Source organism: Oncorhynchus keta, chromosome 10 (assembly GCF_023373465.1).
Source record: "Oncorhynchus keta strain PuntledgeMale-10-30-2019 chromosome 10, Oket_V2, whole genome shotgun sequence".
NCBI lineage: Eukaryota > Metazoa > Chordata > Actinopteri > Salmoniformes > Salmonidae > Oncorhynchus > Oncorhynchus keta.
This window is the reverse complement of record NC_068430.1, coordinates 6,745,361-6,762,455: the sequence shown is the minus strand read 5'-3', so window position 1 is coordinate 6,762,455 and position 17,095 is coordinate 6,745,361. Positions and strand designations below refer to the sequence as shown.

The window sequence follows — 17,095 nt, the reverse complement described above, 5'->3', positions numbered from 1 at the left end:
CCTCTCTATTTTCTCTCTCCCTCCCCTCTCTCTCTCCCTCTCCTCCCTCCTTCCAGCTGCGTGGCACAATAGCACTTTTTTTTGTTTTGATTAGCTATGACTCATTGATTACTTCTTAAGTTCACTATTTCTGGCTCCAATAATTTCTTTTTTGTCATATAAACACAGCATAAAAAGAAACGTCCTCACTGTCAACAAACTTAAACATGTGTAAATATTTGTATGAACATAACAAGATTCAACAACTTAGACATAAACTGAACAAGTTCCACAGACATGTGACTAACAGAAATTGAATAATGTGTCCCTGAGGAGGGGGTCAAAAGTAACAGTCACTAGTATCTGATGTGGCCACCAGCTGCATTAATTACTGCAGTGCATCTCCTCCTCATGGACTGCACCAGATTTGCCAGTTCTTGCTTTGAGATGTTACCCCCCTCATCTACCAAGGCACCTGCAAGTTCCCGGACATTTCTGGGGGGAATGGCCCTAGGCCTCACCCTCCAACCCAACATGTCCCAGATGCGCTCAATGGGATTGAGATCCGGGCTCTTCGCTGGTGTCACGATCGTCATAATGAGTGGACCAAGATACAGCGTGATATGGTTCCATCCTCTTTATTATGACGTGAAACTCAAAGAAAACAATAAATGCACAAAACAAAAGGTGAAGCTGTTATAGTGCTAACAGGCAGCTATACAAAGTCATGATCCCACAAAACATAAAGGGGAAATGGCTGCCTAAATATGATCCCCAATCAGAGACAACGATAAACAGCTGCCTCTGATTGGGAACCATACCAGGCCAACATATAAATATAATTACCTAGATGACCCACTCTAGTCACACCCCGACCAAACCAACATAGAAAATAAAAAGCTCTCTATGGTCAGGGCATGACAGCTGGCCATGGCAGAACACTGACATTCCTGTCTTGCAGTTAATCACGCACAGAACGAGCAGTATGGCTGGTGGCATTGTCATGCTGGAGGGTCATGTCAGGATGAGCCTGCAGGAAGGGTACCACATGAGGGAGGAGGATGTCTTCCCTGTAACGCACAGTGTTGAGATTGCCTGCAATGACAAAAAGCTCAGTCCGATGATGCTGTGACACACCGCCCCAGACCATGACGGACCCTCCACCTCCAAATCGATCCCGCTCCAGAGTACAGGCCTCGGTGTAATGCTGATTCCTTCGTGATAAACGCGAATCCGACCATTACCCCTGGTGTGACAAAACCGAGACTTGTCAGAGAAGAGCACTTTTTGCCTGTACTGTCTGGTCCAGCAAAGGTGGGATTGTGCCCGTAGGCAACGTTGTTGCTGGTGATGTCTGGTGAGGACCTGCCTTACAACAGGCCTACATGGGCTCAGTCCAGCCACTCTCAGCCTATTGCGGACAGTCTGAGCACTGATGGAGGGATTGTGCGTTCCTGATATATCTCGGGCAGTTGTTGTTGCCATCCTGTACCTGTCCCGCAGGTGTGATGTTCGGATGTACCGATCCTGTGCAGGTGTTGTTACACGTGGTCTGCCACTACGAGGACGATCAGCTGTCCATCCTGTCTCCCTGTAGTGCTGTCTTAGGCGTGTCACAGTAATGACATTGCAATTTATTGCCCTGGCCACAGATGTGCAGGGACCCTGGGCATCTTTATTTTGGTGATTTTCAGAGTCAGTAGAAAGGCCTCTTTAGTGTCCTAAGTTTTCATAACTGTGACCTTCATTGCCTACCGTCTGTAAGCTTTTAGTGTATTAACGACCGTTCCACAGGTGCATGTTCGTTAATTGTTTATGGTTTAGGAAACAGGAAACAGTGTTTAAACCTATTACAATGAAGATCTGTGAAGTTATTTTGATTTTTACGAATTATCTTTGAAAGACAGGGTCCTGAAAAAGGGATGTTTATTTTTTTTTAATCTCATTAGTTGTAATGAGTTTATATCACATTATACAAGATATTAGAGCGGTGTCCAGATTGTCTTTCTGAGCTGAGTGTGTAAACAGGTCTGTCCTTTTGCGGACCGGCCCACAATTCCATGGTAACTCCTTGGAGAAACGGTGTCATCTCTCTCCATCCTGCTGTGCAGTGTCTGCTGTAGTACATTACAGTACACTGTCAACCACCAGAAGTGTGGTTAGAATACACTCAGTTAGTTGTAAGCCCTGAAGCTGCATCAGTTTCACACTGTGTTGTTAGCCAGTTGATGTTTTTTTGTGACCTATTTCTATGTTGAAAATATATTTTCTAATGAAGATAAACTTGGACAACTTGGATTGGTTTACTTAGAAAATGTTTTATCGTAAAATTAAATTTCCTGCATAGAATATTGCATGTAGGTCTTTATTAAGTGAAGCACTTGAAACATTTGAAACAAACAGAAACAGAATATAATTATTTATATAAATTTAGGCATTTCTAGGCTTGTTTTGACTTCCCTATCAACTTTCTCACGAGTCTTTTCTTCTTCCGTGGTATTGGGTTTACACTGGGAGACTCTACTTCCTCTTTTTCCTCTTTCTTCTGTGGTACAGTTTCAGCCGTCGTCAGCTCCACCTCTACAGGGTAGTGGTCACTGATACTCAAAGCCTGCATCATTTGAGGGAGTGAAATATTTATGTAGTAAGGGATTACCTAAAAACACTATAAAAAAAACCCATCTCAATTGAAAATGTTTTTAGTCCAAGATGGAAAACAGATGTCTGAAAGAGGAAATATGACTGTACCATAGCTTTAGATAAGCGAAAGGCTTTGTGGTAGTTGAAGGGCTTGGCTGAGTTGGGGACCATCGCCTCCAACATGTCATCCCCGTACATCACAATCCTGATAGGAAGCAAAGGAAACAAAAATATTCCACAATGGCTAAAGAAATTACATGATGATATGTGTCTTCAGAGGTCCTGTTTGCAATATTGAACATATATGTTTATAAAACTTTGCTTAACAATGAACCATTTCTATTCATTTCATAGGGTTCTTTTGGATAACATTTTTGAGAAAGGATTATATTGAGTACCATATTTGATGTATTTGATCCAATTCATAACCTTTTTGTCGTACACCTTGAGTCTATAACCTATTTGGAGTAGGTCTACCTGTCGTAGGTGTGGTCGTTGCTTGTGTTGGCTGTGGTGTCCACATCATCTCCAATCACCCAGTGGAACTTCTTGTCACTACGGATACGGATATTTGTCATGCCTTTCTTGGTGACATAACTTCCGTCCGCATTGAAATCGCCCAGGATCATGATGTTCTGCCAGAGACACAAACAGTGACACCACACTAAAGTATTTCTATGAAGAAAAAACATTAAATTTTTTTAAAAGGAAAATAATAAAGAATATACAAAGAAATTAAAAAATATATATATATTTTTTAAATTACTTCTATAATTCGCTTGATTTTAAGCTAAATGCTGTCAACAATGATATAATGTTGTGATAAAAAAAAGTGGATAACACTTTAAGGTACACGTTAGCTATTCATTTGTAGTGTATAAGTGTGTATATAAGTAGCCAATAAGGCCTATATTATGTCTTATTAGTCATATATTATAACTTAATTAAGGGTTTTCTTAATCTATCACCCCTCAGATACTGTAGTAATACTACAACCAGTCTCTATCACCCCTCAGATACTATAGTAATACTACAACCAGTCTCTATCACCCCTCAGATACTATAGTAATACTACAACCAGTCTCTATCACCCCTCAGATACTGTAGTAATACTACAACCAGTCTCTATCACCCCTCAGATACTGTAGTAATACTACAACCAGTCTCTATCACCCCTCAGATACTATAGTAATACTACAACCAGTCTCTATCACCCCTCAGATACTGTAGTAATACTACAACCAGTCTCTATCACCCCTCAGATACTGTAGTAATACTACAACCAGTCTCTATCACCCCTCAGATACTATAGTAATACTACCAGTCTCTATCACCCTCAGATACTAGTAATCTCTATCACCCCTCAGATACTGTAGTAATACTACAACCAGTCTCTATCACCCCTCAGATACTGTAGTAATACCCCTACAACCAGTCTCTATCACCCCTCAGATACTGTAGTAATACTACAACCAGTCTCTATCACCCCTCAGATACTATAGTAATACTACAACCAGTCTCTATCACCCCTCAGATACTGTAGTAATACTACAACCAGTCTCTATCACCCCTCAGATACTATAGTAATACTACAACCAGTCTCTATCACCCTCAGATACTATAGTAATACTACAACCAGTCTCTATCACCCCTCAGATACTGTAGTAATACTACTATCACCCCTCAGATACTATAGTATTACTACAACCAGTCTCTATCACCCTCAGATACTATAGTAATACTACAACCAGTCTCTATCACCCCTCAGATACTGTAGTAATACTACAACCAGTCTCTATCACCCCTCAGATACTGTAGTAATACTACAACCAGTCTCTATCACCCCTCAGATACTATAGTAATACTACAACCAGTCTCTATCACCCCTCAGATACTGTAGTAATACTACAACCAGTCTCTATCACCCCTCAGATACTGTAGTAATACTACAACCAGTCTCTATCACTCCTCAGATACTATAGTATTACTGATGTACCAACCAGTCTCTATCACCCCTCAGATACTATAGTATTACTACAACCAGTCTCTATCACCCCTCAGATACTATAGTATTACTGATGTACCAACCAGTCTCTATCACCCCTCAGATACTATAGTATTACTACAACCAGTCTCTATCACCCCTCAGATACTATAGTATTAGTCTGATGTACCAACCAGTCTCTATCACCCCTCATCATCAGATAGTAATACTACAACCAGTCTCTATAGTAATACTACAACCATTACTACTATAGTATTACCAGTCTCTATCACCCCTCAGATACTATAGTATTACTACAACCAGTCTCTATCACCCCTCAGATACTATAGTACAACCAGTCTCTATCACTGATGTACCAACCAGTCTCTATCACCCCTCAGATACTATAGTATTACTGATGTACCAACCAGTCTCTATCATCACCCCTCAGATACTATAGTATTACTGATGTACCAACCAGTCTCTATCACCCCTACAGATACTATAGTATTACTGATGTACCAACCAGTCTCTATCACCCCCTCAGATACTATCACCCCTCATATACTGATATTACCAACCAGTCTCTATCACCCCTCAGATACTATAGTATTACTGATGTACCAACCAGTCTCTATCACCCCTCAGATACTATAGTATTACTGATGTACCAACCAGTCTCTATCACTCCTCAGATACTATAGTATTACTGATGTACCAACCAGTCTCTATCACCCCTCAGATACTATAGTACAACCATTACTGATACTATGTATTACAACCAGTCAGTCTCTATCACCCCTCAGATACTATAGTATTACTGATGTACCAACCAGTCTCTATCACCCCTCAGATACTATAGTATTACTGATGTACCAACCAGTCTCTATCACCCCTCAGATACTATAGTATTACTGATGTACCAACCAGTCTCTATCACCCCTCAGATACTATAGTATTACTGATGTACCAACCAGTCTCTATCACCCCCTCAGATACTATAGTATTACTGATGTACCAACCAGTCTCTATCACCCCTCAGATACTATAGTATTACTGATGTACCAACCAGTCTCTATCACCCCTCAGATACTATAGTATTACTGATGTACCAACCAGTCTCTATCACCCCTCAGATACTATAGTATTACTGATGTACCAACCAGTCTCTATCACCCCTCAGATACTATAGTATTACTGATGTACCAACCAGTCTCTATCACCCCTCAGATACTATAGTATTACTGATGTACCAACCAGTCTCTATCACCCTCAGATACTATAGTATTACTGATGTACCCCTCAGATACTATGGTATTACATGTACCAACCAGTCTCTATCACCCCTCAGATACTATAGTATTACTGATGTACCAACCAGTCTCTATCACCCCTCAGATACTATAGTATTACTGATGTACCAACCAGTCTCTATCACCCCTCAGATACTATAGTATTACTGATGTACCAACCAGTCTCTATCACCCCTCAGATACTATAGTATTACTGATGTACCAACCAGTCTCTATCACCCCTCAGATACTATAGTATTACTGATGTACCAACCAGTCTCTATCACCCCTCAGATACTATAGTATTACTGATGTACCAACCAGTCTCTATCACCCCTCAGATACTATAGTATTACTGATGTACCAACCAGTCTCTATCACCCCTCAGATACTATAGTATTACTGATGTACCAACCAGTCTCTATCACCCCTCAGATACTATAGTATTACTGATGTACCAACCAGTCTCTATCACCCCTCAGATACTATAGTATTACTGATGTACCAACCAGTCTCTATCACCCCTCAGATACTATAGTATTACTGATGTACCAACCAGTCTCTATCACCCCTCAGATACTATAGTATTACTGATGTACCAACCAGTCTCTATCACCCCTCAGATACTATAGTATTACTGATGTACCAACCAGTCTCTATCACCCCTCAGATACTATAGTATTACTGATGTACCAACCAGTCTCTATCACCCCTCAGATACTATAGTATTACTGATGTACCAACCAGTCTCTATCACCCCTCAGATAGGATAAATATACAAATAGGAACTAAAGAGGATAGAGACATAAAGACATTACTATAATACTACCTGTATTGAGACAGGTCAGGTGAAACAGGGCTATTTAGTGAAGACATTACTATAATACTACCTGTATTGAGACAGGTCAGGTGAAACAGGGCTCTTTAGTGAAGACATTACTATAATACTACCTGTATTGAGACAGGTGAAACAGAGCTCTCTAGTGAAGACATTACTATAATACTACCTGTATTGAGACAGGTGAAACAGAGCTCTCTAGTGAAGACATTACTATAATACTACCTGTATTGAGACAGGTGAAACAGAAGCTCTCTAGTGAAGACATTAGCTCTCTATAATACTACCTGTATTGAGACAGGTGAAACAGAGCTCTCTAGTGAAGACATTACTATAATACTACCTGTATTGAGACAGGTGAAACAGGGCTCTCTAGTGAAGACATTACTATAATACTACCTGTATTGAGACAGGTGAAACAGGGCTCTCTAGTGAAGACATTACTATAATACTACCTGTATTGAGACAGGTGAAACAGAGCTCTCTAGTGAAGACATTACTATAATACTACCTGTATTGAGACAGGTGAAACAGAGCTCTCTAGTGAAGACATTACTATAATACTACCTGTATTGAGACAGGTGAAACAGGGCTCTCTAGTGAAGACATTACTATAATACTACCTGTATTGAGACAGGTGAAACAGAGCTCTCTAGTGAAGACATTACTATAATACTACCTGTATTGAGACAGGTGAAACAGAGCTCTCTAGTGAAGACATTACTATAATACTACCTGTATTGAGACAGGTGAAACAGGGCTCTCTAGTGAAGACATTACTATAATACTACCTGTATTGAGACAGGTGAAACAGGGCTCTCTAGTGAAGACATTACTATAATACTACCTGTATTGAGACAGGTGAAACAGAGCTCTCTAGTGAAGACATTACTATAATACTACCTGTATTGAGACAGGTGAAACAAGACTCTCTACCTGTGAAGACATTACTATACTATACTACCTGTATTGAGACAGGTGAAACAGGGCTCTCTAGTGAAGACATTACTATAATACTACCTGTATTGAGACAGGTGAAACAGAGCTCTCTAGTGAAGACATTACTATAATACTACCTGTATTGAGACAGGTGAAACAGGGCTCTCTAGTGAAGACATTACTATAATACTACCTGTATTGAGACAGGTGAAACAGAGCTCTCTAGTGAAGACATTACTATAATACTACCTGTATTGAGACAGGTGAAACAGGGCTCTCTAGTGAAGACATTACTATAATACTACCTGTATTGAGACAGGTGAAACAGAGCTCTCTAGTGAAGACATTACTATAATACTACCTGTATTGAGACAGGTGAAACAGGGCTCTCTAGTGAAGACATTACTATGATACTACCTGTATTGAGACAGGTGAAACAGGGCTCTCTAGTGAAGACATTACTATAATACTACCTGTATTGAGACAGGTGAAACAGAGCTCTCTAGTGAAGACATTACTATAATACTACCTGTATTGAGACAGGTGAAACAGCTCTCTAGTGCTCTCTAGTGAAGACATTACTATAATACTACCTGTATTGAGACAGGTGAAACAGAGCTCTCTAGTGAAGACATTACTATAATACTACCTGTATTAAGGTACTGAAGACCTGTATTGAGACAGGTGAAACAGAGCTCTCTAGTGAAGACATTACTATAATACTACCTGTATTGAGACAGGTGAAACAGGGCTCTCTAGTGAAGACATTACTATAATACTACCTGTATTGAGACAGGTGAAACAGAGCTCTCTAGTGAAGACATTACTATAATACTACCTGTATTGAGACAGGTGAAACAGGGCTCTCTAGTGAAGACATTACTATAATACTACCTGTATTGAGACAGGTGAAACAGGGCTCTCTAGTGAAGACATTACTATAATACTACCTGTATTGAGACAGGTGAAACAGGGCTCTCTAGTGAAGACATTACTATAATACTACCTGTATTGAGACAGGTGAAACAGGAGCTCTCTAGTGAAGACATTACTATAATACTACCTGTATTGAGACAGGTGAAACAGGGCTCTCTAGTGAAGACATTACTATAATACTACCTGTATTGAGACAGGTGAAAAACAGTGAAGACATTACTATAATACTACCTGTATTGAGACAGTGAAGACATTACTATAATACTACCTGTATTGAGACAGGTGAAACAGGGCTCTCTAGTGAAGACATTACTATAATACTACCTGTATTGAGACAGGTGAAACAGAGCTCTCTAGTGAAGACATTACTATAATACTACCTGTATTGAGACAGGTGAAACAGAGCTCTCTAGTGAAGACATTACTATAATACTACCTGTATTGAGACAGGTGAAACAGAGCTCTCTAGTGAAGACATTACTATAATACTACCTGTATTGAGACAGGTGAAACAGGGCTCTCTAGTGAAGACATTACTATAATACTACCTGTATTGAGACAGGTGAAACAGGGCTCTCTAGTGAAGACATTACTATAATACTACCTGTATTGAGACAGGTGAAACAGGGCTCTCTAGTGAAGACATTACTATAATACTACCTGTATTGAGACAGGTGAAACAGGGCTCTCTAGTGAAGACATTACTATAATACTACCTGTATTGAGACAGGTGAAACAGAGCTCTCTAGTGAAGACATTACTATAATACTACCTGTATTGAGACAGGTGAAACAGAGCTCTCTAGTGAAGACATTACTATAATACTACCTGTATTGAGACAGGTGAAACAGGGCTCTCTAGTGAAGACATTACTATAATACTACCTGTATTGAGACAGGTGAAACAGGGCTCTCTAGTGAAGACATTACTATAATACTACCTGTATTGAGACAGGTGAAAACAGAGCTGTATTGAGACTCTAGTGAAGACATTACTATAATACTACCTGTATTGAGACAGGTGAAACAGAGCTCTCTAGTGAAGACATTACTATAATACTACCTGTATTGAGACAGGTGAAACAGGGCTCTCTAGTGAAGACATTACTATAATACTACCTGTATTGAGACAGGTGAAACAGAGCTCTCTAGTGAAGACATTACTATAATACTACCTGTATTGAGACAGGTGAAACAGAGCTCTAGGAAGACATTAAGGCTACCTGTATTGAGACAGGTGAAACAGTCCTCATCTCCCACCTTGTTGTCCATTACTATTATACTGATTAGCTGCTCTTTCAGCTATAATACTACCTGTATTGAGACAGGTGAAACAGGCTCTCTGAAGACACCAACACCTGTATTGAGACAGGTGAGGCATCTGTCAATTTACAGATCTGGGATCAGGTCTCCTACACGTGTTCCCACCTTGTTGTTTACAGGGCTGTCTTTCAGCTTATTGGCACCAGTGTACTGAGGCATCTGAATACTGATCTGGGATCAGGTGAAGCGTACACGTGTTCTGGGATCAGGTCTCCTACACGTGTTCACGTTCATTTACAGGGCCCGTATTCACAGTGTCCCTGAGTAGGAATACTGATCTGGGATCAGGTCTCCTACACGTGTTCAAGTTCATCTTCAGGGCCCGTATTCACAGTGTCCCTGAGTAGGAATACAGATCTAGGATCAGGTCTCCTACACGTGTTCAAGTTCATCTTCAGGGCCCGTATTCACAGTGTCCCTGAGTAGGAATACTGATCTAGGATCAGGTCTCCTACACGTGTTCAAGTTCATCTACAGGGCCCCTATTCACAGTGTCCCTGAGTAGGAATGCTGATCTGGGATCAGGTCTTCTACACGTGTTCACGTTCATTTACAGGGCCCGTATTCACAGTGTCCCTGAGTAGGAATACTGATCTAGGATCGGGTCTCCTACACGTGTTCACGTTCATCTACAGGGCTCGTATTCATAGTGTCCCTGAGTAGGAATAGTGATCTAGGATCAGGTCTCCTACACGTGTTCACGTTCATCTTCAGGGCCCGTATTCACAGTGTCCCTGAGTAGGAATGCTGATTTGGGATCAGGTCTCCTACAAGTGTTCACGTTCATCTACAGGGCCCGTATTCATAGTGTCCCTGAGTGGGAAAACTGATCTAGGATCAGGTCCCCATTGCTGTTTATGTAAACTTCTTCATTATTATCTAAAATGATCAGTTAATTTCAGATCTTAGATAAGCCTCAATGTAAGTGAAATCGGTTTTTGTTGTCTTTTATTTTTATTTTTATTTTCTCATACTCATACTTCTCATCCTCCCACATTCTCATTTACAGCAATGACCTGGGGAATAGTTACAGGGGAGACAAGGGGGAGACGAGGGGGGGTGAATGAGCCAATTGTAAGCTTGTCTAACAACACATTGTGTCAGTACCTGTAGAGGAAAACAAACTGTTCCTTGTAGGTGTCACGCCCCAGTCTGGTACTCTTCACCATGGTGTAAGGATGCTTCTTGTTGGTCCTGCCAAAAGGATATAACACATATTATAAACTGGGTGTTTCCAAACCCTGAATGCTGATTGGCCGACGGCCGTGATATATCAGACCGTATATCATTGGTATGACAAAGCATTTATTTTTACTGCTCTAATTAAGTTGGTAACCAGTTTATAATAGCAATAAGGCACCTCAGGGGTTTGTGATATATGGCCAATATACCATGGCTAAGGGCTGTGTCCAGGAACTCTGCGTTGCGGAGTAATAAACCAGATATATTGCTTCTAATAAACCAGATATATTGCTTCTAATAAACAAAATCCGATTTCACTTACATTGAGGCTTATCTAAGATCTGATTTAGGGGGTTTACACAAAGATCTAAATGTTTCCATACACTATAATGAGGGATCCTGTTTTCTGCAAACAATGCCTGCAGTGTGGCCTTGAACTTCCATGGCTTCAATGACAGGAGGCAGACGTTTTGAGCAGTGAAACCTGATTTGAGCAGACTAATGTCCTGCTCACATGCCAGTTGGAATTCAGAAATGTCCGAGTTGCTAACTGGTTGAAATCAGCACGCCTATAGCTACAACCAGCATGTCAACAAGGCCTGAGATTGAATTGACAATCATTCCGTGGAACTGAAATTAGGTATGTCTTCATTTTCCAGAGATAATCTACTGTGGCAATTTACTCTACACATATTATTAATATAAAGCTTGAGATGGTGAGTATAGTCCAGTCCAGTAGAGTTCAGTACAGTAGAGTATAGTTCAGTACAGTAGAGTATAGTTCAGTACAGTAGAGTATAGTTCAGTACAGTAGAGTATAGTCCAGTACAATACAGTAGAGTATAGTTCAGTACAGTAGAGTATAGTTCAGTACAGTAGAGTATAGTTCAGTACAGTAGAGTATAGTCCAGTACAATACAGTAGAGTATAGTTCAGTACAGTAGAGTTCAGTACAGTAGAGTATAGTTCAGTACAGTATAGTATAGTTCAGTACAGTAGAGTATAGTTCAGTACAGTAGAGTATAGTTCAGTACAGTATAGTTCAGTACAGTAGAGTATAGTTCAGTACAGTATAGTTCAGTACAGTATAGTTCAGTTCAGTATAGTCCAGTACGGTACAGTAGAGTATAGTTCAGTTCAGTATAGTCCAGTACAGTAGAGTATAGTTCAGTACAGTAGAGTATAGTTCAGCACAGTAGAGTTCAGTACAGTAGAGTATAGTTCAGTACAGTATAGTAGAGTTCAGTACAGTAGAGTATAGTTCAGTACAGTATAGTAGAGTTCAGCACAGTAGAGTTCAGTACAGTAGAGTATAGTTCAGTACAGTATAGTATAGTTCAGTACAGTATAGTAGAGTTCAGTACAGTAGAGTATAGTTCAGTACAGTATAGTAGAGTTCAGTACAGTAGAGTATAGTCCAGTACAGTAGAGTATAGTTCAGTACAGTAGAGTATAGTTCAGTACAGTAGAGTATTGTTCAGTTCAGTATAGTTCAGTACAGTACAGTTCAGTACAGTAGAGTATAGTTCAGTACAGTATAGTTCAGTTCAGTATAGTCCAGTACAGTAGAGTATAGTTCAGTACAGTATAGTAGAGTTCAGTAGAGTATAGTTCAGTACAGTAGAGTATAGTTCAGTACAGTAGAGTATAGTCCAGTACAGTAGAGTATAGTCCAGTAGAGTATAGTATAGTTCAGTACAGTATAGTATAGTTCAGTACAGTATAGTATAGTTCAGCACAGGAAAGTATAGTTCAGTACAGTATAGTAGAGTTCAGCACAGTAGAGTATAGTTCAGTAGAGTATAGTCCAGTACAGTACAGTAGAGTATAGTTCAGTACTGTAGAGTATAGTCCAGTACAGTAGAGTTCAGCACAGTAGAGTATAGTTCAGTAGAGTATAGTATAGTTCAGCACAGTATAGTATAGTTCAGCACAGTAGAGTATAGTTCAGCACAGTAGAGTATAGTTCAGTACAGTAGAGTATAGTTCAGTACAGGACTGTAGAGTATAGTTCAGTAGAGTATAGTTCAGCACAGTAGAGTATAGTTCAGTACAGTATAGTTCAGTACAGTAGAGCATAGTTCAGTACAGTATAGTTCAGTTCAGTACAGTAGAGTTCAGTACAGTATAGTCCAGTACAGGACTGTAGAGTATAGTTCAGTACAGCAGAGTATAGTTCAGTACAGTAGAGTTCAGTACAGTAGAGTATAGTGCAGTACAGTATAGTTCAGTAGAGTATAGTCCAGTACAGTAGAGTATAGTCCAGTACAGTATAGTTAAGCATAGGAAAGTAGAGTATAGTTCAGTACAGTGGAGTTTAGTTCAGTACTGAACCCTGGTCATATCAGGGTCAGTAGCTGGATGTTTTTCCAGACCATGAGATACTATAAATATATAAATAAGGCCCCCTTGTCAGGTCAGGAAAACTCCTGGCCCTTACATGATAATAATGATTCATTTACAAGTGTGTCATTTGATCTTGTGTTCTTGTCCAAATAGGTCCAGTAAGAAGCAACACTACACTGAAAATCAGCACTCGTCTGGGAAGAAACAGATACAAGGAGCAGTGTGTTTCTGTACAGGTACAACTTTACCCTCATAAAGCTCTTTTACATTGTGATCTGATAAATATATATATATATATAATGCAGGACTAATGCTATTAAATGTGTTGCATTGTTTGTGCTGAAAAGGGATGATTTTGTGGACTTGGTTGGCGCCTGGCAATGAGTACAACCAGGCTGAAGATGTGGATGCCTTCGCCAGGGACACGTCCATTCTCCGCTTTAAATGTCTCAATATTGGTAAGGGGCACAGGAGCACTGGAATTTAGCGTGATCCATTCACATGCCATTTGATTTAACAAATCATATGTGAATGTTAAACAGACAGACAGGTGGAAATTAAAGCAGAGAATAAAAGTCCATCCATAAACAGATGTAATAAATGACTTCTCATCTCTTCCTGGGTTTCTCAAAGCTAGAGGTTCTGATCGCAGTGCACACCAAGCCTGAGGACTCAACAGGAGCTGGATGAGCTTTATGATGTCTTCATGGGTTTCTCAAAGCTAGAGGTTCTGATCGCAGTGCACACCAAGCCTGAGGACTCAATAGGAGCTGGATGAGCTTTATGATGTCTTCCTGGGTTTCTCAAAGCTAGAGGTTCTGATCGCAGTGCACACCAAGCCAGAGGACTCAACAGGAGCTAGATGAGCTTTATGATGTCTTCATGGAAGTGAAAAATAAATGGAAGACTGATGTAAGTTCTGAGATAAGCCATTGACAGAGCTTAACACCACCCTTGGATTTAGAAAGTAGACCTACATATGAGCCTTCAACAAGTAAAATACAAAACCAGCCACATCTTGATTTTCAAGATAACTCCTATGTGTGAGAATAACATTGATTTATGAACAACCTGCTCTCATAAAAACCCTGTCCTCATTCCTGATGACAAGTGAATACATTCGTTGTGTAATGTTTCTCTTGTACCAGAACTTAATGATCTTTGTTTACTTTTAACGCAGACGGGTCCTACGTTTCTAACAAGGACACGAAAACCGCTGCAGTGACATGTCCACCGGCTGATTAAAGATGACTGATACCACAGCGAACACAGGCAACGAGAACACTTGACAGGTGGCTCGCTGATTTAAAAAAACACGTCTGAAAATGGTCGATCACCTATGGAGATAACGTGCACATTTTTTTTGTGTGTGTGGGGGTGTTGTTAAAATGTCATAAGGTATTATAAAACACATTTACTTGTGTAATATGACTGCTGACTCGTTCTGATCCACAGATTACATGCTTTACACCATCGTGCCAAACTATTCTACTTTCAAAAGGCATATATGTTCTAAAGACGAAACGTACACACGCCAAGTTTAATCCTGGCAGATGGTGTGATTAACAATATTATAAACTATATGAAATTAACACTTTAGTAGCCTACAGTGACCATCTGTCTACGCTAGAAATACATGTAAAAGGTGCATCCTCTGGCTTCCATCTCCACATCGATCATTCTTTATCCCTGAAGCTGAGGGACCATTTAATTACCCTGTTGAGGTACAGCTGAAAGGACTGACACCAACTAAATACAGTAAGCAGCATCATTGCGCTTTATTCTGAATCTCCCAAACTTTCCTCTTAAGGAAAAATCTAAATGGGTTAAACAAGCAACATCTTTTAAACACACATCACTCCACACATTCAAAAATCCAGGTGTCAAAATCTGAATAAAATTAATTGTAGATAAGAAAACTAATTTTCTGGAACTGTAAAACAGTTCATGGACAAAATTGGACTGTATGAAGAGAATTTAGGGAACGGAAGAGAGAACCTCAACGAGAGAAGCTGAATTTACAGATACAGATGCTAAAGATGCAGGTGGCCAAGCTTGGAAGAAGTGAAACTGATTACATTTGACCATAATACACTATATTTGTGCTACACATTGTAACGGGGCCGTCACAACATCATGTTGGTATGTGTAGTGTAGCTATTGATCTAATGATGATGTGTTTCCTGACTGAATCTCAAAGATTAGAGGAGGAGTGTAAATACAACAGTAGTTACAAGACTTTAATAGTACAGAACTTTTTCCTTTACAAGAACACACTGGAAATTATTTTTAAAAAGGGTCATTTCATGTATTTGACTCAATTTTCTTCAATGGACCCAAACAAGAAAAAAAAAGATGGGGGGGGGGGGCTGTGATTCAGCAAATGAGTGCATGATCTTCTAACGCCAAATCACTTCTTTCCAGACTTCTTGATTCCGCCACCAGCTGAAACAAAATGGAGAAGTTGAGAAAACCATCTGAAATATGTATAACTTTTTGTAGAAAACTCATGTAGTGAGGCACTAATGTATAGCCTCAGACACCTGTGGCAAGCAGAGTACATTGAATCAGGCAAGAATACCCCCCCAAAAAGCTAACACTGCCACCTAGTGTTGAGAATCAATAGGCCTATTCTCCTCAGTACTCGAGATACTTTTTTGTTATCCTCTGCAGTATAAAAACAGTTAAACATTGGCATGGGTAAATAATACTATATATCTGGAGTCCGTGAATGGGTGGTTGGGTAAATTTGGTGCAAGTTGAAAGTCCACCCTTTGATTTAATTTTGGGGGTATTGTTCAGTTTCATCAGAAAAAGCGAAGAATCCTGATTAGATTCTTATTGTCAACAAGAACAAATACATTATTCTTTACTCAAAGGTCCTTTTCCTGCTGCTTTCGTCTTCAACGCATCCAAGGCTTTCTGGTCTTCTTTCTGCTTCTGTTTGAAGGCCATTTCATCCTGGATTTGACAAAGCAAATCTGCTCAGGATTACAATGGAAATAACACCGGTCCACATTTTAATGTATTCGAATTTTCAAAAGATCCTGAGCGTTCCTTCAGAATGACACAGGCTACATACAACATTGTGCCAACAACACAATGACTCACATCATCCATCTCCTTAGTCGCTTTCTTGGCAGCTTTTAAAGGCTTCTTCTTACCACCTGTAAAACAAGAACACATTGAATTAATATGAATCAATACCGCATATGAGCATCACACAAAGCCCAGAAGGTAGCATGCTACGTATAACTAGCTAAACTTGATTAAGACATGTGGGAGAAATGTACACATTACACAGCTAGCTAATCATCTAGCATAACTGTGATGCATTTATTAGCAAGCAGATGTTAGTACGAGCAATCAACAATATATGAACATATATGGTACATACGAATGCAATACCTGTAAATAGATTGAACTTTCTCTTTGCTTTGGCATGGCTTGACAGGCGCCAGCTATTCAAGCTACAGTATCTAGCTACATTGCAATGCATTGCACGAGTTGTTAGTTAGCTAGTCTGGACAGTCGAAGTCGAAACTTTTCTTCATTCTAGTAGAGGCAATATTACGTTTCCCCTGAAAATAAATATCGAGCTTTATGTAAAAAAATGTACATGTGTATCTCACCTTCT

The 17,095-nt window shown here is 39.8% G+C and overlaps 1 protein-coding gene, 1 long non-coding RNA gene and 1 other non-coding gene across 3 annotated transcripts; 1 reads left to right on the top strand and 2 right to left on the bottom strand.

Moving 5' to 3' along the window:
- Nucleotides 1-2,419: 2,419 nt before the first annotated feature.
- Nucleotides 2,420-11,235, bottom strand: LOC118381564 (deoxyribonuclease-1-like 1). Its single transcript, XM_052528616.1, has 6 exons — nt 11,210-11,235; nt 11,038-11,124; nt 10,036-10,096; nt 3,097-3,254; nt 2,728-2,824; nt 2,420-2,590 (listed from the first exon to the last, which is right to left on the bottom strand). Exons 1-6 carry the CDS (start codon nt 11,233-11,235, stop codon nt 2,420-2,422), a joined length of 600 nt encoding a protein of 199 aa, XP_052384576.1.
- A 2,225-nt stretch (nt 11,236-13,460) lies between these two features.
- Nucleotides 13,461-14,868, top strand: LOC118379670 (uncharacterized). Its single transcript, XR_008143803.1, has 3 exons — nt 13,461-13,694; nt 13,806-13,916; nt 14,092-14,868. It is a non-coding gene; the product is annotated as an uncharacterized LOC118379670 (long non-coding RNA).
- Nucleotides 14,869-15,217: 349 nt separating this feature from the next.
- LOC118379669 (uncharacterized) lies at nt 15,218-16,619 on the bottom strand. Its single transcript, XR_008143799.1, has 3 exons — nt 16,570-16,619; nt 16,320-16,419; nt 15,218-15,903 (listed from the first exon to the last, which is right to left on the bottom strand). It is a non-coding gene; the product is annotated as an uncharacterized LOC118379669 (transcript).
- Between the last annotated feature and the right edge of the window lie 476 nt (nt 16,620-17,095).

Excerpts from the sequence above, each read along its gene's own strand:
- LOC118381564 (XM_052528616.1), bottom strand. The coding sequence starts at position 11,235 with ATGCTTTGTCATACCAATGATATACG. Across the intron at positions 10,097-11,037 it reads CAGTTTGTTTTCCTCTACAG|TATTCAGATGCCTCAGTACA; the intron begins GTACTGACACAA and ends ATCCCAGATCAG. Across the intron at positions 2,591-2,727 it reads TTCGCTTATCTAAAGCTATG|GCTTTGAGTATCAGTGACCA; the intron begins GTACAGTCATAT and ends CAAATGATGCAG.